A 22998-nucleotide genomic window follows, 5' to 3' on the forward strand; every position below is an offset into this window, starting at 1 on the left:
TGGAGCCAAATTATTAGTAAGCGCGGTTATAACTCGCACTCCTGCACGCATGTACTACGCTGGATGCCTTACAACCTAGCAAGTGAGATGCCAGGTTAGACACATCACTTCAAACTGAAAGCTAAGTTAAACACATCAATTTTTCTCTCTTCATTCACCTTTCAAGCGTTTTGCCAAATTGTTTAGCCCTACATATCAGTTCTAAGGGTGTTTATATAAGGCAACTAAAATTACATACATATATACTTTGACCATTAGTGCTAAAAAATTTATAAGCATACATCTACCTAGCACCTACGGAAGTCGATTATCTAAGGTTGTTTGAAGCCTTGCTTAGGAGCAGAAGATACACATGACCCAAGATTGTTTGTTTGAAATTCCCTTGGTTCAGTATCTTTCGTTGTTTCTCCACGGACAAAGCAAAAAGGCCTAGAAAACAGCACAGAAGTATCCAGAGGGTGGAAGGGTGGGCATTCCCCTCCGGCCCATATACCATGGTAAAAAAGGAAAAGAAAAAACTTGGCTCAAAATTCATGTGAACATTCACTACTGGCCCACTCTGGTTCAAAGCAGACACCAAAAATTCTACCAATAACCCGTGTCCATCTGATCACCCTCATCATCAACCAAAGTAAAAGGCACAGAAAATAGATGAACAGTCTATACATTCATCGGCAACCAAAGTAATCCCCGCAGATAATTTCTCCAATATGCTGCTATACAGAAAGTCGTCAGAAAAAGTACGCAGCAGTTGCACCACGAGGCTTGTGCACAGGATACACCCTCAAAATTCATCGTAGCTACGTTACATTTATCCAGTTTGTGCACACTGCACATCATGCTATATTCACATTGAAGTGGCATATTGATTCTTAGCCAAAAACATCCATGGTCACTTGGTCAGTGTCTAATTCAGTTTTTGCAACTCAGGTCAGACCGAAAACCTCTGCCTTGGTCCTCTGCAGTGTGTAGCTATGACGTCTTGCACTTCTTAGGGCAAATATTAGTAGCTGACAAGCAGGCAATACTGAGTAGCACAACAGCTATGACAAAACCTGCAGACAACAAATGAAATCCATGAACACACAAACTAGACAAATGTATATATGGTCATTGAGCCCTGCAGTGAAAGCGAGAGATCATGGTTTGAAATGTTGAGATGCATGTGAGTAGCTTACCAGCAATGGTGCCAAAGAACAGTAGAGCAAGGCGGTAGCGCACCAGCCATGGAAGCTCTGTTTCGAGAGTACAATGAAGTTCAAAAGAATGCCCTTGTTTTTTGTTCAAAACTGTGTTCAATGGCTGTAGCTCAGATATAGGGAACTGAACACCACCAACAGAATTACCCTGTACATCTCTTAGTTCAACTTTAATATGGTGAGGTACTGAATTCCAATCTATTTCAATTGCGCCAAAATTTGGTTGGCCTGATAGATACAACAAGAAAACATCAACTGATAAAGTAGTACAACTAAAACATGGCAGAAAATAAAATAGATAAGCATTGAAAACTCTTACAGCTCGTTTGGCACCCATCATTTGGGCATAGAATTGTAGAATTCATTTTGAATTCCAAAAAACAACTTGTTTGGTTGGAATTCAATCTCAAATTTCATGGAATCACACTATAACTAGCCTCAATTCCTCTCTAAAAGCCATCATTTCCCTAGAATTGTCTCTCACTCTTCAATTCTATGTGGTAGACAAACATGATTTTTCAACCCGGAATTCAAATTCAACCAAATGAAATCCTATCAAAAATTGGAATATTTTGATCAAATGAAATGAATTCTTGGTTGCCAAACGAGCTGTCAGTATCATGTTTCATGGTAACAATTTAGCACTTAACTTCAGCATTCGTAGTGAAGTTACTATTGGTAACTATGCAAATCATGTCAAAAAGGAACATATTGCTGCTACAAGAGTAACACAGAATAACCTTCCTATCATAGTGCAACAAGACATAAGGAAATTCAGCAAGTCAAAACTTCAGAACACATCCTAAGTGGACAAATATGCCTTCTCGGTACCAATTTCTAAGAAAATGAAAGCTTACCATATGAGCAAGATTTGTGACGGCAGTTAGGGGTAAAAACTCGCATGGGGGTTGGTGTCAGGACAGCTAGGAGTCTCATAATAGACCGAAATACTGCTGGTACAGAATTCTCGACAGATTGGGTAAGACCACTTGAGGTAATATCATACAATGGATATTGAGCACCACAGTCGAAACGAGCAATTTCTCCAAAATGTACGTCACCACTAATAAATAACACCCCATTTCTCTGCACATAGTCAGCACATGTTCCATAAATAGTGAGCAGGTAGGCTAATATTGATTTTAGATACATTGTGGGGTCTTGGAAAAATAATCCAGCACCCCCTTATAAGATGGATAAGTCTGAAGCCTTACAACGTGCTACAAGAAAAGAACAACTGTCATCAAACTGAGCAACATATTTCTACTTTTGGAACACTTTACATAGGTCATTTTTCTCGAAAAGGAGGGAAATCGCCCAGCCTCTGGATCAAATTATGCATGCAACCACACTTTTAACATAGGTCATAAATGAAGTATAACAGTAATCTCTACATCCTAGTTTATAAGGCACCCACACATTTCAAGGTTTGACTTTGACTAATAAAGTGTGGGTTATGTGCCACAAAAATGATATCATCTGAAGCCTTACAACGTGCTACAAGAAAAGGAAAACTGTCATCAGACTGGGCAACATATTTCTACTTCTAGAACACTTTAGATGGGTCATAAATGAAATAAAACAGTACTACCCCCATCCGAGTATAGAAGGCATCCACACATTCGAGGTTCAACTTTGACCATCAATTTGACCAATAAAGTGTGGGTTATGTGCCACAAAAAATTATACAATGGGAAACTTATTTTGAATAAAAAATTAATGGTATAACTTTAGTGGCACATAAGTATATAACCCACACTTCATTGGTCAAATTGATGGTCAAAGTTGAACCCCAAAATATGCGGATGCCTTCTAAACTGCGATGAAGGGAGTAGGAAATATGCAAACAACTACTTAGTTAATGAATATGCCAAAGGAGGACTGTTTTTAGGAAGTAATAGTAAGCAACCTTACTGCTATCAATCAATCTAAACAGCCGTTCTCTCTCCCTTGGAAAGCGTGCCCATGACTCCACATAGAACAAAGGTCCAGTAGTGGCAGAAAGATTCGACACTACCTGTATTAACAGATCAGAATAAAGTTTTGTTACGATATGACTATCAATGAAAGTTCAAACACATACAGTAACATAACGGCAATGGCAAAGCCAAAGACTAGGATCTTTTACACCATTCAGCAGGCAAAAGCTCCAGGTGACTCCCCCGCGATATAGCCCCACCGTGTCCACCAACCACGTGGCGATTTTTTCTTTTTCTTAATCTCCCTCTGGTGTGATTAGCAGTGGATGGGTGGCAGCTTTTCTCTCTCTCCATCCCATCGTTCTCTCTCCCATTCTCTCTCACGCTCCATCTCCTCTGGTCCTGTATCTCTCATACGCATCTGCTATCCCAACGAATCTCTCTCTTGCTCGTGTGAGAAATGAGGACCGCCACGGCCGGCCAGGCACGCATCGGCAGGTGCTAGCAGTGTGGCAGAGGAAGGAAGGGCCAGGAGCGCCACGGAAGCTGCAAGGCACAAGGCCGCTGCTGCCACGGATCGTGGTCTTCGCCTCCGCGCCGCCGCGCGCCGGCCGTGGGCTCGGCCTTCGACGCCGTTGCAGCTGGCCATGAGTTCGACCGCTGCTGTCCTCTAAGATTCCTTCAACCACGTCTGGCCTCCGCTCCCATCCTCATTCGGATCTGGTGTTGTTGTTTTGATTTTGTTATCTCATTGATTTGGTAACTATTGAGAGGTAAGGATTGTATTGATTTCGTTATCCCCATCGCAATGTGGATAAAAGGAAGCTGTTCTTCTTTTGATTTTGGATCTTGCGTTTTTTCTGTGAATCGAAAATACAGACTATTTGAAATTTTGATGAATATGTACACGAGAAGGTACAGGTGATGTACCCTCATGTGGTACATGACGAGATACTAATTTTGATGAATGTGTATACGAGAAGGTACAGGTCATGTACCATGGGTACATGACGAGGTACTATTTTTTATAAAATTTTGTGCTGTGATTTTGTCAAGACATGACGAGGTACCTAAAAGTTATTAAGGTACATGTGATGTACCATCACGTACCATGGGTACATGGCGATGTAATAATTTTGATGAATGGTTACACGAGAAGGAATTAAGTTTTGATGAATGTTTCTGCTTTTTTTTTCTTCCTGGTACTTGGTGTATCTTTGATGTACCTTGGTGTATCTGTGATGTACCATGGGTACATGACGGTGTAATAATTTTCATGAATGTTTGCGGTTTTTTTCTTGATACATGACGTACAATTATGAGTTGATGTATGTACTGTTATTTGAGTACCATCACGCACAACTAAGTATTGAAGAGGTACTCGTCTTTGTTTTGGGTAGATGTTCATGCTGTGATTTGAGTACCATCATGTATTCTTGTTAGGACCGATAGGTACATACAAAAGCGAGCAGTTTCGAAATTTCAGCAAGGAAACAAGAGAGAAGAGAGAAGCAAAGAAAAATTCAAAAAGTTGCCGGTGGTCACATCCAAAAGAGAGAGAGGACTGACACAAAAGGATTCAAAAAAGATACCTGACACAAATAGTACTTTTGCTTGTTAACAACTTTCTCTAATTAACTAAGAGAGAGAAAAAGAAGAGGAAGAGGGGCAAACTAGTGGACAGGAAGGTGGGGCTAGATCACGTTCCTATGCTAGATCGTGTGGCTCAGACGGTGGAGCGAGATAGCTCCCGAGCTACCGCCTCTGCGTTACATTCAGCAGCTGTTAAACAGGTGAGATATCTCATTGTTGAAATTCTTCTAGCAAAAGCAAATTGTAGATGTCACCCATATTACTGGATTTTTGTATCTGGGTACCAAACGATAGGAGAATCTTTGCTTGAATACTATCACCTGTCATAGAACTGTCAGGAAAAATTATACCCAGCTTTGCAAACTCCTTGTACTACTAAATTTCTGCATGTTTTTAACTTTTTATGCAATTTCTAGGTTTGCGACATGGTTTCACTAGGACCAGTCTTGATCCTGCGCCAGATTTTTAGCCAGTATTGCATGAACATATCAAACAACCACCAGAGTTTACCCAAGAGAATGATGTTATTTCTAATGCTTTTATCTGCATTTTAGGATCAGCGGGAGAATCTCTTTACCTGGATTGAAGATCCAATGATAGTAATCTCTGACTGGGGACCATGTAGCTCCCTCTCCAGCCACTGCCACTGAGGATCTCCAAGTATAGATCCATCGCTTAAAAGTGGATCTCTGTGATATCTAGTATCCAACATAATTACCTGCAATAATGCAAGACTAAATTTTAGTGCCTGGTGAAACATAATCTGCAACAAACTTTGTAAACACAGTAGTTCGCTTTGGTGATGTTGAATAATGGATAACCATTTTGGAGCAGGCATGAACGGTCAGAAACTCAAAACTTACGTACAGTGCTCAAAGTATCTGCTGGGGTGCTACTTGTTACTGGTTTTGAACTCAATAGGTGCAGTCTGTTTAACCGTGCGCTGAACTTAACAAATAACATAAAACTATATACACAGGAAATGTAACATCAATTGGAAACACAAGCACAAACCTGAATCCACACAGTACAAAGTAGTTACACAGCTTGGACATTATTTACTAGAAAATCTTTGGAAGGATAATGTTGGTTTCCATTTAAGGAATACGAAAAATGAAGCAACATCTGTAGACTGGATAACTTAAGTGCTAAATGACGTATTCTGAAAATGCCATGAAATGCTACATGGTTGCAAATTAGAAGGATAACAGGGGAACATGGAGCAGACTGAAAGGATCACAAAATGTATGAGATATCCTATGTGAGCAGGATTTTGAATTGAACATGGTATAACAGACTCTACCTTTACCCGTTTTCCTTCAGGACCAAACATGTATGATGTATAAACACCGGCTTGTTGCCTCCTAAATAAACAAGAACGAGAGCACTGTGAGGTTTCTGATGGCATAAGTTGTAGGTGTAAAATCCTGAAACCTACGCAGGAATGTTTAATCAAAGAAGATCCGAGTATGCTCGGCAAACAGATTGGCGAGAGACATCTTGAAGAAGAAAGAAGAGGCATTCCAAAGTATTATCATTCAGGCAATGATGGCATAGTAAATAAATATCAAGAATTCATAGTTAACTCAAGTATTCCTACGTACATACCGTGAACTGTCTTCAGCTTCATCCAAGAAATCTAATAGAAGCCTTTGAGTAAAAACTTTCCCACTAAACTCCTTTCCTGCATCATTCAATCCATAATCATGGTCATCCCATGTTCCAATGACCTGCAAAGTGAATGATAGTGATCCTAAGTCCTCAATTAATAAGAGTGACTTTTTTAAAATAGCAATGTTGCAAGAATCTCATGTGCTAGACCAATATGAACTGTCACAAATATGTTATTGAGCAATAAAATGAACAAGCTATCATCCCACCGCTCGGTTGGAGATTACAATTCTAAATAGCACGGAAGTGATTCCTCCACAGCCGTGGAATTAGCCAGGAAGTGCATAAATCAAGATTTGCGTTTGCCAATGTAAATCAGTGCCATCGACATTCTGCATTTCATCTTTCATCATACTGGACATTGGACAATTAGGGCATGTTTGGTTTGTGACAAAGCTAACCCTACCAAATGCGCCTATGTGGGATCTGGTAACGCCCCAGAACCCCAAGAAACGTCCCCCTACCCACTCACCCAGACCCAGCTCGAACAAACATGTCAGACTCCTGGACACAGGAACCAAACAAAACAATAGACTATGTAACCCAGGAATGCAAAACGAAGCAAAATCTCACAAGTCGCTACCAACAACAGAGGCTGCCATAAAGAAACATAGCAGGCAGGAACTGATCGACCCTAAAGAAACAAAAGCACACGTCCGACCGAGTTCCTGACTACTGAATACACAGGCAATAGACTACAGCCAGCAATCCAATGCAGCAAACGACCAAAAGCTCACCTGAGCTCTCTCCCTCAGCTTGGTGTACCCGGGATTGGCCTTGGCCAGCTCGTACTTCCTCCGCAGCTCCTCCTCCGTTGCCGGGTAGAACCGCGGCACGTTCTTCCAGGGCCCCACCGTCCGCTCCCTCCCGAACACCCGGAACGGGCGCTTGTTGTCCCCGTAGACGTTGTCCCCTAGCCAGATGAAGACCTGCGGGTCGAACTCCACGATAGCCTCCCACACGGGCTGTACAAAAAGAAGACCAAACAAAACCCATCACCCCCGGTTCAGGAAAAGCTCAGGAAGTCAAGAGCAGGCGGTGCGGTGGGCGTTCGGTCGAGCACCTGGGGCGCGCTCTGGTTCGCACAGGAGCCGAATGCGATCCTGGACACGACGGCGGTGGCGTTGGGGGCGGTGCGGAGGGAGGGGATCAAGAGTAAGAGGAAGAGGACGAAGAGAGGGGCGTGCGAAGAGCTGGCCATTGCTGGGGAGTGGGGGCGAGCTTGGAGGTGGAGAGCAGAGGAGAAATGGTGGGAGGAGAGGTGGGGATATTCCAATTCCCAAGGCGATTCTTCTTTTTTATTAGAAGTGGATCCTGCCGATGAGACGTGTGTTGTGGTAAAGGGAGCGGGTGGCACACGGAGGAGGAAACACAGAGCTCTGATCATGTTTCCTTTGTCTCTCCACTTTTTTTCTCTTCCAGGACCTCTCTGATTTACCGTACTGTAGAAATTAATAAAAAATACAGTATCATAATGTTACAGTAATAAAAGTCGAATTCTACAAGATTAAACTTAACAGAAAGTTTGTTGAATTTCTATCATTTTGCATGTGTTTTTCTATCATATTTCTATGATTTTTAGTCCTATGAGTACTATGTACACTTTACATAAGAAATAAATCGTGTCACATTTTTTAGATCGAAAATTACCTTTGGGAATACTCATTGTGGTGAAAATTAAGGAATTATTTCAAGCACCAATCAATATGGAAAACTTCCTAAATAAAGGGTGAGGAGGTAGGTCTTAATTCATTAAAAAAAACATGCTCCCTCCGTCCAACAAAACATGTCTCAACTTTGATTAAATTTAAATGCATCTATACACTAAGTCATATCTAGATACATTCAAATTTTGACAAACTTGAGACATCTTTTGTTAGACGGAGGGAGTAACTTAAATCAAACTACCTGTGACTAAATTTGTAGAAAAATATACTGATGTCTACAATAACAAATGAGTATGTTGTGAGATATATATCATGCAGATTTAATTAAACTAATTTAGAGTCGTAGGTGTTGATAGATTTTTCTATAAAGTTGGTCAAACATTAAGAAATTTGGCTTATGACAAAAGTAGAACATCTTATATTTATAAACAAAGTGAGTGCTATATTTAATAAGTAGCAAACCGTTGAAAAATAAACATTTTAGTGTGTTGTACTGTTGTTTATCTCACATGATATCATTTCGTGGGATAGTATCATCTCTCATTTTGTTCAAGCACCTTACTAATTACGAGGGGTGACAATAGATAAGCATGCATTCGATTTCTTCAAATCAGATAAGTGAGTTTATGTACTTCTTGGATTAGTCTCCGATCCAAAAAAGATATCTTGGGGTTAAAGTTGCTCACGGTCTCAATGTTACCCGGACGCATGTGCGACGGTTTCTTTCTAGGCATCGAAAAGCCAAGGAAGCTGTGTTTGCTGAGCAGAATTTTCGTGTTCTCTTTTTTCTACATGTTGCTGAGGCGGCTTGAGCGAGAAGAGGCTGCTGCCTTGCGCCTACTTGCTCTACTTGCTTTCGCCTTCAGTTTGGACTTTTTTAATCAAGCGATTTTACTTGCCAAAGACGTCGCGGTGTTGGCTGCAACCTGCAAAAAGGGCATCTCGCTGTGGTTGGAAGCCGACGGTTTTCCATTCGGATAACTTTGCCCACTTTTCGCGTCTTCTAGACAGGGCACGTAGATAACTACGGAGTACATACCGTTATCAGATTTGTCTACTTTGAATTTCTGAAATAATGAACAAAAATCCGTTGCTGTAAATTATGTCTTCATTCTTTTTAGGATAAACATTACGGACTACAGATTCCTATGCTTCAAATATTCAAGTCCTAAAGCGCATAGCTTACTGCGCCATTGCTTACGGAACAGGATTGTGGTAGCTTCTGTAGAAAGCAAATGAGAACGAGTACCCGGCCAGGCTGTCATTCTTTAGAAACCCGTGATTCCAGCAGAATACATAACGGGCATACGCTAAGTTCTACCAACAGTTCCAGAATTTATCTCTAAAATAATAATAGTTCCAAGCTTCAGCATCCCAACGAAGTTCTTACACAACATATCAGGGAGCTAAATACATCAACTGCCTTTTAACACACAAGTAGTACCTAGATTACATCCAGTGTCCACATCACAAAGTTCAAACAACAACTTTTTAGGGTCAGCACATGCATCAGTTTATGTTTCCCCAGATAGCTTGCCCAGATGTCACTTTGTTGCTCGGCCTAGCGGTCAGCTCATATAGAATCCGAGCAAACGTGTCCGAGTATTTCCCTTCTGTCGTCAGGATCTCAGCAAAGGTATTCTCATGAACGAGAAGGTGCATCTTGTTTTGAGGCTCGGAGACAAGGCTCTCCAGTATCACTGTTGCTTTCCTGCAAACCTCAGGCACAGGGTGTGGTGCCTTAACGATCTTGAGGAGTCTATCGATAGCCCTGGTTCAATTGACATTGAAACAATAGATTCAATTTTCATATCGCTTCTTCAATGTTAGTATGTTATCTCTGATTAAATGAAGCAGGTTTTACCATCGTTCACATGCAAGCTTCAGCCTACAATCCATATTCACTTCCGATACATTGTAGAGTGCACTGACAGCAGCAGCTTGTGCATCAAATGCTGGCACACTTAAGAGATCAACTAGCCTCTTGTATATCTGTATCAAGTATACAAAAGTTTAGTACGACAACTGTGCCACCCAGACAAATAGCTTTATTTAAAACCCTCTAGATAACATATAACAGTAAGTAGAAAAGTTCCCCCAACGAAGCTTTTACCTGTGAAATCACAGGAAGAAGAAAAGATTCATTGTCTGGATTGATTATCAACCGTCCAATCAATTCAGCAGCAGCACAATGCCACGCCTTTACTGAAGACGCAAGCATGCCCATTATGGCATGAACTGCACTTTTCTCACTGTTTTTTTGCAAAAGCAGGGAAGAAGAATAAGGACAAATATATATAGGAAAGAATGTGGAAATCACTAGCCATAAACTTCTATCTCACGTCATTTGAATAAATGATGGCTTTGATGAGCTGAAGATTCTCAGGTCCAGCACAGGTGCTAAATTGACTAGGGTTTCCAGCATGTTTGTTATAAGCTCATCGTCTTCTGTCAGATGATAAAAGTGCATAAAAGGTTAGATTTTAGTCTTTCGGTAATGCTTGTTGCAAATAACAGAACATATGTGCTATCAATACATAGTCTCCTATGATAAATAACTCATTTGAATCACTACAGATACTCAACCAAAATAATCAACAAAAAACAAATAGAGATTTTATTACATTTTTGTTTTGCTCTAAACTCAACACAAGAATCAAATGGTTGACATTAATATCAAATTTTGGATGAAAGCAGTCCCACAGCTCAAATGAACCATACGTAGGTACAATTTGGCAATAACAAAAACAACAATACAGAAATAGTATTGGCATAGATAGATTCAGTTAACTACAAATTAATTTGTGCATATAAACTAGATGAACTGAGCAAACGATCATAGGGCACAAGCATGGGAGCAGAAAAATAAGGACAAGAATTGAGTTTTAAACTTTACCAGTATTTTGGTCTTCTAAGCACTGAAATATAGTCTCCAAGCAATGTCTATGTTGAACCATGATAGTCTCATTTTCTGGCATGAAAGAGAAATTGCGGATTATATTGGAGGCTGCGACAGCACATTGCTGCCTTTCTGTCCGTCCTTCATCATCCATATTAAACAGACCCTCTTCATCCAACAAAAATCCTGCAGATCTCTTCTTCGTGATGGTGGAATCCTCTTTCTTTGATTCATCATTTGAAGGACTGAAATCATCATATTAAGAACATGAGTATGTGGCACGGATCATGAAAAGTGAGATGGTTAATCAGGATCTTGATGAGATCAATCATGACATACGTAGCGGTGTCCGAGTAGACTTTTCCAATGTTTTCAAGACCAAAGCCCGAGAGTGTTGTATTGACACCCAAAGTTCTTACTCTTGGTGGCTTCGTATGGTCCTTGGGCATTGCAATATCTCGCCAATCATCAATCTGTATAAGATAAAAAGATAAAGTACCAAACAGAGTGCCAATGAAAAGACCAACAGCACAACCTTGTAAAAAACATTCCTCTTTTTTGTGGAAATCAAAATAAATACATGTTACTTAGCAGACTGTAAAATTCATCCTCATGTAAGAAAGTCAAATTAGAATAACTACTTTGCCAACAAACAGGCAAACTGTACTTGTACATAACAAAACTTATCTTGAGATTTTTGTTTACAGTTACAGTGGATAATGATGCCAAATCCTAGAGTTTGCATGAGACCATCAAACTTTCTCTTCAATTTTTATACGAAGGATGGTGCTTCATTAATTATTTTAATTAATACGCTCGCTTGATTAATTACTTGTAATGATTTTGCTAGCTTGATTAATTAATTTAAATGAACTATAGTACAAATAGATTAAGTTGTGAATGTTGAAGGAATTGGGAGCATGGATAACTACGCAGTTTCAGATTGAATGGATAGTAACAGCCAGATCAAACGGGGGAGGGAGAAAGGGAACTAAGCACCTACAACTTGAAGGAGAGCATCCAAGAGACCAGGAACTTTAGCAAGAGGTGTTGTATCCCTTCGAAGATCATCCTTCTCCTTAAATGAGAGTACTGTGAGGGCATTCAGTGCCCACAGTATCTCACTCTTCAAACCACTTTGCAATGCAAGGACAATTCTTTTATTGTTCTGATCTGAAAAATCCACAACAACAACAAAAAATGTTATCTATCCTTCCGCTGAATAGTCGTGCTGGTAACTATTAAGCATACTAAAAAAAAGACTGATCATGCATTTCAAGCCCATGGCACGGAAGTGAGGTATCACCTTTACCAAATGGGGCTATGAACTGTCAGAACAAAATCCTGGTCTTAGTAAATGGAACAATAAAGACTATCCTTATGCATTTGTAAAAAGGGAAACAGATACAGTAAATAAAACAATACCGTGATGCAATTTCTCAGCTCCTCAGCCAAAAAATCCCTGTTTCAAAGCTTGGCCACGTGCATTCATGGCCTATTTGCATTTACAATTTCTCGAGCAAGCATGTGTAGAAACAGGAAATTTTAATCACCATGCAGGCTCAGTTTGCCACTGTGATGTGCTTATTTTTTAAGCTGTTGTAGAAAAGAAGTTACAAAATAAATATTACTTCCGATAAATCAAATGTAGATAGGTTATGTTGTTGAATGGTAGAGCCCCTCACATTCTATCCAGTATGTTCTGGAATGCAAAAACAAGTCCATTTGTAACTTGATAAAGAAAAAGAAAAGGATATCCAAATGCCTAATTATGTAAAACTAGCTCAACCCAACGAGCAACGGGATTATCATAATCCATCGTAATACCAGACAAAGCCATAGAATCTTAGCAGTAAATCCTACCAAAGTTTTGTATGCTATAGAAATAAAGGCAATTACAAATCACTACTGAATGTTGGTATTTAATTATTTCGCTACTACTTTCTCCCTAATCGGGCTGACAAGCAGTCGGACGTGCCATTTTCCTCTAATTATTTTCAACCAGAAAAAGAAGAAGCAATTTAAGGGTTCATGATTATTGTGTGATCTTCATCACACGGAAAAAAATAAGTTTCTATCATGGTCACAGCAGCCTCAATCTTGGTAGTATCATATAGATTTGTCCTTGTTCAGCTGAAGCTGGATTATGTGTCCAAGAACTGGAACAATGAACATCTATCTGAAAGTAATGCTGCCAGATAGTGTAGTGCACTGGTTTTCCAGCATCACACAGCTTTGACAAAGGGTCTATTTGTGTGCTGAAACACTGTCCATTGTGGGCTAACTTTGCTACTTGCTTATGAAGGAAAAAAAAAGGATTGTATTAATATATGTACCATATAATGTGCAACTTGAAGCTATTAGCTATGGTTTGTGATGTATGAGCTGGGATCCGAACGGAGCTTTAGAAAGACAAGGTCTCTCGGTGTCAATGATACCTCTTCTGGTGTATCTTTTATTTGTTTTGACTGTAGTTTAATTCCAACATCATACTTGGCAACCACCAGAGCAACATACAGCCATTCCCCCAATTATCATACAGTCAATCATAACTCTTATTGTTTATCGTGTTGATGGTAGTTTTACTTCTGACATTATATCAATGTCGTTGCAGCCACTGACTCTAATCTAGTTAACCTAAATGACGTTATATGACATCATTGTTGCTCATTGAAGAATCCAAAAATGGTTCAGGTGCCTTATTGGTTTCTATTTGAAAAATCTGTAACTCCTCACAATTGTCATCGTGTCAAACATGACTGGTGTATTCACTGTTTGACGTACATTATTGGTTATCATATCACAGTCATGGCATCCAGTTTCATTTCATTACCAGAAATAACAGCAGTAAACTGACCCTCTTTACGCATAACAGAAGGCACATAATTACTCAAAGCATTTCAGCTCCAATTAACAGCGAGAGTACCTAATTTTTCCCAAACAAGTCGACTCCAATTCGAAGATCCAACACGCGATTTGCAGTGTGCTTCCATCATGATTCCCTAGAATCCTTCGCGATTCCGATTATAAGTTAAGAAGAGCGTAACGAGATGCTCACCAGATAGGGCAGTTAGGACCTGGAGGGAGGGCCCAACGAGGGCGGCCGGCGCCGCAGGATCGCCGATGGCCGCCGCCGCTGCGGCGGCAGCCCCGCCGCCGGTGGTGCTTCCGAACGGACGGCCGCGCTTTGCTGACGTGGACCCGCCGCTTCCACCGGACTTGCCCGTCTGCTTCTGCATGCCTAGGGTTTTGGTGCTCTTCAGTAGGCTCTGGGAAGTTCGGGCGTGGAGGAAGAAGGGGGGCAACTGGGCAAGGAGACGTGCGCGACGGGTGGGTGGGTGTCCAATAAAACCCGTGTGATTTCTTCAGAGCAAGAATAACAAGGAGACGCAAGGAACTCCCAAAGCATCGTAATGTTGTATCATATGCTCTATACATGTTTAATACAACTTTTTCAATGCTTTGTATCTCAGGGCTGTATCTAAATAGGCTCTCATTTATTATGTTTTGGAAAACCCCTTCGTTCCCCACCGCTTTGCTCTCCTCCGGTCTCTCGTTCTTTCTAGTTGAGTTTTTGGTTTTCTCGGTCGCCTCCTCTCCCCCTCTCCTCTGCCGGCTCTGTCGGTCGAAGGGATGGGGTAGAGGGGCTCGTTCTTCGGGTTTTTTTTTCTGTTAATCCGTTTCGTAGTAGGGTTGCTACCTTAGGGGCTTGTTCGTGCTCGCCGCCGTTATGGAGCTGCCGATGGAATGTTCTGAGCCTAAATAAATTGCTCCTCCTGGATCTCATGTTTTTTCTTAGGGGCATTAGATCTGGGACCCTGTTGATCCATGGCAGAGCATCGGTTCTAGCCCTGTTTTGCTCCTTTTCCCCCTTAGTTGTTGTTCTGTAATAAAAAAAACCACTTGGTTTTTGCCCCCTTTTGATGCTAGAGCCATGGATCTGAATATTGATAAGCTCCACTGCATCTTGTGTTGTACTTTTCTCTGGATCCGGCCGTCCGAGAGCTTTCTTTGGTGCTGTCACTTTAATCTTATTAGGTGCTTGAAATCTTGTTGGAGAGCTACGCCTCCCGTTGAGATCTCTAACCTCCCTCAAAGGAGGCCCAGTATCTGGTTCTTGGTCACAACGGGTGTATGGCGGCCTCTTCTCGCGATTTTCTTGCACCTGAATCAAGAACTGCAAGCTCCTTCAAGATCCTGGGCGTCGGCGTTCTTCTTCCTCCAGCTCAGTGCTGAGCATACTAGTAGGCAGTTCCGCGAGTTCGTCTCGCTGATGGTTGGTAATGTGGTGATTACGGCGGAGATCTCCGACGTCGGCGACTGTTTGGGCTTCGCCATTGAGGTGACCATAGTTTTCACACGTTGCCCCCTACGTGTCGACTCCCTGCGTGGTTGTGCGACGCGTGGGGTTGTTAGCGGCCTTGTAATTTTTATTTTACTCTTTGCCCATGCTGCTGGGGCTATTGTACTCTTCGAGTCTTAATCTATCAAGTGGGTTTTCTTTAAAAAATAATATGTTTTGTGAGAGAGAATTTATGAATTTTCTTGGGTGGAGCGCTAAGAGTTGTATCTAGATTAACCACATCAATCTCTCTCCTCTTTAAATAACCTTCCACCTCAACTTTTTGATTATGTGGCAATTTTAGATACGGCACACGTAAGCAGGCTATAAGGATTTAAATATTGTATCCTTGTTTAGTTGGAGGGAAGAGAAAGGGAGAGAGAGAAGAGATGTGGGCTACTGTCTAATAGTCAGATGTGAGACTACAATATGGGCATTCTCGTGATAAAGCAGTACATTCTTGTAACCAACTTATTATACATGCTAGCTATATTTTAGTTAAAGATGACATGGCAAAAACTTACAACCAACAACAGGCTAAACTATTAATCTTGTTCTCACAGGTCATGGACATAGCGCCAGCCGTGCAAACTACAATCATCTGGGCGCACGTTTCGGGAGACCCCGTCTGTCGAAAAAAAATTCAAAGGATCGAGAAAGCTAACATTAGAGTTTATATGTTTCACTTTTGAGTAAAATTTTCACTGTACCAACTACAATGCACTGCTGAGTAGAGGGGCAATTGAGAATCAACTTAACAACGAATAACGAGTAGTCCAGGACATAGAGACGTGTCGTGAGAGCTTAAGGATCAATCTGTCCTTCTATTTTTTGAATTTCTCATATTATAATTTTTCTTGTATTTTTGGATGGTAGGCAAAAGTTCTTTCATATTTTAATACGGAGTACTTCTCATATCGAATGGAAGTTCCTCTAGGTGGAGAATTTGTTGGAATTTCAGATTTTCAAAAGCTTTGTTCAGATCTGTTGAGAGTTCCTCTTTTCTGAATGCTCTTCGATTTACTAAAAGTCAGACTTCGTCTGATAAAAAAAGTTTTCCAATATTTGTTGGAAGTTTGATTTCTTGAAAGTGTTTCAAAAAAAAAACGTAATCTCAAATGTTATGAAAGACCGTCTCTTCCCAAAAAAAGATGGAGGGCACGACAACCATGGGTATGCACTATGCGGGCATCGGCTTTCCGACAGTGGTCGGAATTGGCCGCGCGTGCATAGCTCCACAGTTAACCTGATTCATGGCCTCATGGGAACTCAAATATGCCCAAGGTGTCTATCCGCATGGCACCTCTTCTTGACGCCCGAAAACAATCTATTCCGTAGCCATTAGCCTAACCCATGACAACATACGCTCGAAAACAATCGTTTACAGAGAAGTGGGTGCGTCAGCCTGGGCAGACGCACATCAACCAACACAGCCTGATAGCATATACAGAAAAGTACAAAATGATTGGGCATTGAGCAGCAGCAGCAAAAGAAGGGATTGACTCTACCCAATCAGCCAGTCACTTGAACAGCTTTCATGATGTCGCCCTAGATCTTGTGAAATCTCCGCAGCATTTGAAAGAGGTTTGTAGAAAAGAACCAGCGGAGTTAGCACGGAAATCCTGAAGAGTGTCAATGGATGTTTGTTCCTTTCACCCAATTAACTTCTTGACACCACTTTGATTTGATTCTGCGGAAACATGGGATATCCTTTTGTTAGACAAAGACAGTGGTAAATATGTGCAGTGGCAGTCATGTACAGCTAGTGGTCCAGAATGTTTGGAACTTTTTCTTTTGAAAGGGAGAATGTTTGGAACTTAAAACCACACCGTTGCACGTCATACTGGCCCAAACCATTTGGTATTGCAATAAACCATTATGCAAATAGAAAATGTTGTGAACCGGTAAAATCCTTTACCTTGGGATTTTATAGTATGCAGATCTGCTAGATGGCGCATGGTTGGCCTCCCATGTGGGCAATTCCAAGGGGACCTCAGCCCTGTTAGATTTTTAAGAATCTGAAGGGCAAAAGCAAACAAACGCATCATCGGCTAATTGTTTAAAGGGATACTTGTTTGAGTAAAATGCAAACCAGGTATGTGAACTTGGCACAAATGTACAGTTTAGTACATCAACCTGCAAAACTTGCCTCGGACGACCATAACTTGCCATCCGCGGTCACTTTAGTACAAATACGCAGACAGGAGAAAAGAAAAAGGCAAATTTAGGGATTTGAGAAGGAATCAGGATGGCAAGTTATGGTTGTCAAATGCATGTTTTGCAAGTTGATGTACTCTATGCCAAAATCATGTATCCGGGGTGCATTTTACTCTTGACACAAAAGGGGACTGAAGCACTAATTATCTTTCTGAAACAATAAAAAACACTTAAGAACCATAATTTTGACACATAATTTTAAGGTGCTTGTAAGGTTGTTTCTCCAGAACACCAGTAAAAATGTCAATTACCTTCTTCATTTCAGCTTTTGTCAGTGGATCACCAATCATGGTGGACATTCGGCAAGCCCTCGAAGCCAACATAGCACGAACCCTCGAAGGGCAGACAGAATCAGTTTTATCCATTTTGTAGCTACTAATTATTGAACAGTCGCCTTGACTGTCAGTGAGCATGGAGATTAGCTCCTTCATGTCTAAATCAAGGGCAGTGCAATTAGTCCACATTTTAGTTTTTTTTCAAGAACTAAATGTACATCTTGAACATACGAGAGTAATACCTTGAACACCAAATGTAATATTTTTACTGAAGGGCACAGCTTTCAAAAGATAATGATTGCCAGGGGAAGCATGCAAATCTTCTGCTAAAACAAAGCCATTTTTCCTGAAAAATAAGAAAATGAAAGAAAGAAACTAAGGTAGCAAGATCGAAATGGCATGTACTTAGTGGAGAACAAGGTTATACATTGAGCAATCAAAATACACCTAGTTGGCGCATATGAAAAGTTTGTTGCGTAATAATTGTAAAATAAAGTAGAACTAGCAACTTCTCCCATGAAAACTAAAATAAGAAACAATATGGGGATCTCATAAGTTCTGAACTACAAACTTCCGACCAGAAAATATAAAAAGAATACTCTATATTTTATTTTCAATAATCAAATATTGAATGTCAAATGTAACAGAACATCTGATCACACATACATTTGATGATTACTGCATACAACATTAAGTTGTTCAACCCACTTGTTGAGAAGGCAGAATTGAGTTAGCAGGAACTAAAGAAATGCAATACCTAATGGTGGTCATGTTCATCGAAACAATAACTTCTTCCTCTGGTGAAAGTTCAAGTCTCAGTGGGCTGCGTTTGAACAGAGTCAGAAATAATCCCTCAATACAAGAGAAAAATAATATAAGGTATCCATAAACCTAACATTAAAACTGCGAAGTCATTCCTTGAACCATCCAACTGGTCCCAATAGGTATTTAGAAGTTCCATGTACAGAAATAACACAAGAAAAATGTTGGGTATTGCTTACTCACTGAAGAAGAGGTTGTATGTTTAATGTTGTTGACTGTGATAGGCTCTCAAAGTTGTACTTCTCATCAGCAGCATGCTAATAGCAAAAGAAAATATTAATCCCCTTCCCTGAATAAGGTATAGGTGCTACTCCTATATCCAGGGATGTGTATGATGGTGTCACCGTTATGCTAAAAATACGTAGGGATACCTGATCTACAATAAACAGGTCTTGGTCCAGCTTTCCAATGATGAAACCAAGATTAAACTGGCCAACAACCTGGAGATGAGATAATATGTAATCTAAGAAACAATTGCAAACAACACGATATTTTTTTTACATTGCCACTTATTTTAAAAGAACAGTTATGCCCCATTCTAGCACATAAAAAAGAGGTCATAACAACGGATTACTTTTCAAATAAGAATAACAAATACAGTCCATATTTCCCAAGGTACTTGTAACATCAAAATGGCCAATAGTAGCTTGGCAAAGCCTTGAACAGGAGAATTAGATCAAGTGCCCTCAGGATATAACATATGACAAATTCTACAGATGGCCAATCCAAAAGCATGGAACGTGCATGAAGCACAAATCATTATTTTCCAGAAAATCAATGTGGCTCCTCCCAAGCACTAAGTACATTGAATTTACTTTAATATGGCATTTCAAATAAGGTAAAATAATCATGGAGAGCAACTAGGCACAGTTATCACCTAGATAGATAGAGGACTTTCATCTAGGAGGCAAATAGTATATTACTATATTAAAAAAAGAGAATAATGAAAATAAGGAGCTATTTCAAAAACCTCCATTTCTCCAAAATTATCTTTGCTGAAAAGCCTGTCCAGCTCATTTGTGGCTGCGGCTAAATAATTTGATTTTCCCTCGTCATCATTTGGTACATAATTATCCAGTGTTGCAGCTTTATAAAACCTAGGTGAGCACAATTAAACTAGTCATTCAAAAAACACAACTCCCGATGATAACAGAACTTGTTTATAACAATAGCATAAGTGTTACCTTGCAGTTTTATTGGAGCAATAGACTCCTTTTTTATGTGAGACCGTAAAACTGTATTTTCTTCTTCTCCTAAGCTCAGCAACCGTAAATTGCATAACTGGATAAGATACTGATGTAGAACATACTGTAGTACCATTATCATGACCACAAGCATCAGGTAAAGGAATATTGATAGGTTCAACCTCTGAATATTTATCAGGGGCAGCAAAATTTGAATTGTGTTGGTCATTCTGTTGATCCTGCAGGGATTGCAGCATACATTATGTAATCAATTCCGTGAACTGAGAACACATCAAAAGCCTTAAACAAAAAAATTGACACATGCCAAAACATAACATAGCTACTGGAAGAAACTAGTCCAAAACAAATCCCCATATCATCCACAATTAAAAAGAACATTTGAAAATTCCAGAAATAGATTGATGATGCCTTATAACTCACAACAGTTGAGAAATTCATGATGAACCTCTTGAAAAATACAATTTTAGGCATAAACACTTAACAGTTGAGGATACAAAACGAAAGAGGAGGTACAAAATACATGGTATTGGTAGTACTCTAATCTCCTATAGGAACCAAATGGAAAGAACTGTAGTCTCGATGCCAAAAAAATCTTTCTTACCACATAAGATTTTGTACTAGGAATACTGCATGGATCAAGGGGAGGTGTCTCAGTACTATGAGACTCAATATTAGGTGGTTCAGAATGATGTGGTGAAACTTCTGTCCTCTTAGGTAAAAAAGATTGTGGAGAATGATGCCGCAAAGGACTAGTTTCCTGATCTGAGTTCACATTTGGAATACCAGATGTACCCGATATTAATATAGTAGGTGTGCTTGTTTCTGAACTTGTTCTTCTCACTTGTCCTGAGCATGTCCCCCTTCTCAGCACTGGAGCTTCAGAAAGAAGATTGCAACTGTCTTCATGCTTCCTCTTGTTTAGTGACAGAAAGTTCGAAAGAGAAGATTGAACAGTAGTTGAAGGGGAGGATTTAGCAGCAAGCCCTGTTCTATCATGATATGATCCCGCTGGGTTTTTTTTTACTTGAGCATGGAATACTTTTGGCTGTTCATGCTGGAATTCGGAAAGCCAAGATCTATCAACCGGAGTGGCTGGGTCCCCTGGCAAGGGGCTCCTGTCTTTGGATGCAGTTCCAACAGCTACCCTTCTTGCTGAAAAAGACGCTTTCTGATTCTGCGGTAAATCCTGATCATCGCTGTCTGTTTCATCCTTGTCATCATCATTTCTAGGAGATGAAACATTCCCAGTTTCTATTAAATCTGTGCTTTCATGAGGTTCATCAATGGCAGGGTCCACTTCCTTTTCAGGATCTTCAATGAGATTGATGGAGAAACTACACTGTTGAGGATTGTAAAGATTTTCAATAGCTTCCCTTAAAGATAGCAAAATGGTTTGCTCAGATGAGAAGAAAATTTTTCTCTTATCAGGTGCCACATTCACATCATAAGATGTGGTTGGAATACAGAAATTTAGGACAGCCACAGGATACTGCTTGGAATTTGAGCTTTTGTACAGTTCATTAACGAGTTTGGTGACCTTTGGCATGTCCACAGGTCTGCCATTTACATAGAAGAACTGTCTATCTCCTGAGTTGCGACCACTGCCAGGTCCAGGCTTGGAAAGAAAACCTTCTACCTGGCAACCTTCCAAGATGGTCACATTGAAGGGCTCCAGGCATTTGAAGGTGTTCAGACCAAAGACCGTAATGATATTGTCTTTCAGTGAACTGCTTCCTTGAGTTTTAAGCACCACCATTTTAGAATTCTTCCCCACAGTATTTGTGCAAAGTAGTCTGACCCCTTTGGCAATCAAGGCATAAGCCTAAAGCAGGTAAGACGAGACAATTAGTAATGATTTTTTTAAAAAAAAAAATCAGCATACATCACCACCCTACTCTGGGAAGCAAGACATTAGGTAAGTACTAAAAAGTATGATTAAGCAGAAGAGCTACGCTTCAATGCGCAAAAAATGGCATGTAATACTTGCAAGCAAATATGTACCATAAGATGCAAAACTCACATTCAGCAAGGAGATCACTTTCCCGTACTCCTTTCGAATATTCCTACTAAACTCCTTGCCCCGAACCGGCAAGGTGGAGAACAATTTCTCGATGGTTACAGTGGTCCCGACTTGCCGTGCAATCTTCCTATTACTGATCACCACGCCCGAGTGCTCGAATTCCAAATGTGTTCCGACTGATTCATCTTTAGTTCTTGTTTCAACGGTCAACTTCCCCAATGCGCAGAGGGAACTTAGCGCCTCTCCCCTGAACCCGAAGGTGACCACGGAGTTCAGATCGGAGAAATCCGATATCTTGGATGTGTGGTGCTTCAGAGCGAGAGCCTAAGGAGGTCACGGGAGCATTGTCTGGTCAGCAACCAATGATGATACCAAAAACAACAAAGTTGCGACCAAGTGGCGTAACAGTCATACTAGTACATCTAGCAACGAGATTAAGAATGAGGGGTTTCGTGTGTGTGTGTGTGCCTGAAAATTGCTGGGCGAGATGCCGCTGCCGTTGTCGGCGACCTTGAACCACTCCTCGCCGTAGGCCTTGAGGTTGACCTCGACCGTGGTGGCGCCGGCGTCGAGGCTGTTCTCGACGAGCTCCTTGACGGCGGAGGAAAGGTCGAATATGACCTGTCCGGAGCAAATCCGGTGCACCGCCGACTTGCCGATGGGCTTTATCGCCGGCGAGGCTCCTCCCATCCCCCCCGGAACCAGTAAACCCTACCACAGCTGGAGTTCGAGAGGTGGGGTTTTGGTTCCTCCCCCTCGCGCTTTCTCGCCTCACTTGCGCGCTACTGGCAGAAATTAGCTGGGCCACAGTTAGGCCTAAACTGAGGGCTTGGTCCAGGCCACAGCCCAGGTAGGTAACCAAGCAAATACTCCTGACTGGGCCGGCCACAGTTCGGTGGAACAGAGAAGCAGAGGAGCTCGGTCGGCGGCAGCAACGCAGCCGCGGAGCCCGCGCCTCAGACCGCTCAAAGTCCGGCGGCCCTTTCGCAAGAGAGTCGCCGCAGCCACGTTTCTTCCAAGAAGGCCACCGCCTTGGAGTTGGAGCACGGCGAGGGAGCGGATCGACGTCGACGACCTCGGCGGTGCATCAGGCAAGGAAGGTGCAGGAGACCGCCCACACGGCCAAAGCGCGCCGATCATCACTACGGCTACCGCGCTCCAATTGCGCC

The 22998-nt window shown here is 41.2% G+C and overlaps 3 protein-coding genes across 8 annotated transcripts; all 3 read right to left on the minus strand.

Annotated features, from left to right (window-relative positions):
* Positions 1-648: 648 nt before the first annotated feature.
* Positions 649-7709, minus strand: LOC100824417 (alkaline phosphatase D). Of its 2 annotated transcripts, XM_003575213.4 has the most exons (9): positions 7446-7701; positions 7120-7347; positions 6320-6441; positions 6015-6075; positions 5289-5429; positions 3109-3216; positions 2057-2285; positions 1179-1427; positions 649-1055 (listed from the first exon to the last, which is right to left on the minus strand). In XM_003575213.4, the coding sequence occupies exons 1-9, from the start codon at positions 7581-7583 to the stop codon at positions 973-975; spliced, it is 1359 nt and encodes a 452-aa protein (XP_003575261.1). In that variant the 5' UTR covers positions 7584-7701; the 3' UTR covers positions 649-972. The 2 variants fall into 2 exon arrangements, with proteins under 2 accessions (XP_003575261.1, XP_010235625.1); XM_010237323.3 differs by lacking the exons at positions 649-1055; positions 1179-1427 and having other exon boundaries at positions 2123-2285; positions 3114-3216; positions 7446-7709.
* A 1651-nt stretch (positions 7710-9360) lies between these two features.
* On the minus strand, positions 9361-14276 carry LOC100822874 (armadillo repeat-containing protein LFR). Of its 3 annotated transcripts, none has more exons than XM_024462375.1 (8): positions 14007-14276; positions 11952-12121; positions 11288-11421; positions 10946-11193; positions 10392-10494; positions 10163-10301; positions 9914-10041; positions 9361-9820 (listed from the first exon to the last, which is right to left on the minus strand). In XM_024462375.1, exons 1-8 carry the CDS (start codon positions 14185-14187, stop codon positions 9559-9561), a joined length of 1365 nt encoding a protein of 454 aa, XP_024318143.1. In that variant the 5' UTR covers positions 14188-14276; the 3' UTR covers positions 9361-9558. The 3 variants fall into 3 exon arrangements, with proteins under 3 accessions (XP_024318143.1, XP_010235622.1, XP_010235624.1); XM_010237320.3 differs by having other exon boundaries at positions 10392-10497; positions 14007-14275; XM_010237322.3 differs by lacking the exon at positions 14007-14276 and adding an exon at positions 13875-13992 and having other exon boundaries at positions 10392-10497.
* Positions 14277-16564: 2288 nt separating this feature from the next.
* LOC100824722 (DNA mismatch repair protein PMS1) lies at positions 16565-22591 on the minus strand. Of its 3 annotated transcripts, XM_003575214.4 has the most exons (12): positions 22298-22590; positions 21830-22153; positions 20411-21631; positions 19789-20027; positions 19575-19701; positions 18976-19044; positions 18788-18861; positions 18540-18605; positions 18025-18128; positions 17759-17940; positions 17209-17308; positions 16565-16980 (listed from the first exon to the last, which is right to left on the minus strand). In XM_003575214.4, the coding sequence occupies exons 1-12, from the start codon at positions 22517-22519 to the stop codon at positions 16943-16945; spliced, it is 2766 nt and encodes a 921-aa protein (XP_003575262.1). In that variant the 5' UTR covers positions 22520-22590; the 3' UTR covers positions 16565-16942. The 3 variants fall into 3 exon arrangements, 2 of the variants coding, with proteins under 2 accessions (XP_003575262.1, XP_024318144.1); XR_001406552.2 differs by lacking the exons at positions 16565-16980; positions 17209-17308; positions 17759-17940 and having other exon boundaries at positions 18053-18128; positions 18784-18861; positions 22298-22591; XM_024462376.1 differs by lacking the exons at positions 16565-16980; positions 17209-17308; positions 17759-17940; positions 18025-18128 and having other exon boundaries at positions 18539-18605; positions 18784-18861; positions 22298-22591.
* Positions 22592-22998: the final 407 nt, after the last annotated feature.

This window comes from Brachypodium distachyon, chromosome 3 (genome assembly GCF_000005505.3).
Source record: "Brachypodium distachyon strain Bd21 chromosome 3, Brachypodium_distachyon_v3.0, whole genome shotgun sequence".
In the NCBI taxonomy this organism is placed as follows: domain Eukaryota; kingdom Viridiplantae; phylum Streptophyta; class Magnoliopsida; order Poales; family Poaceae; genus Brachypodium; species Brachypodium distachyon.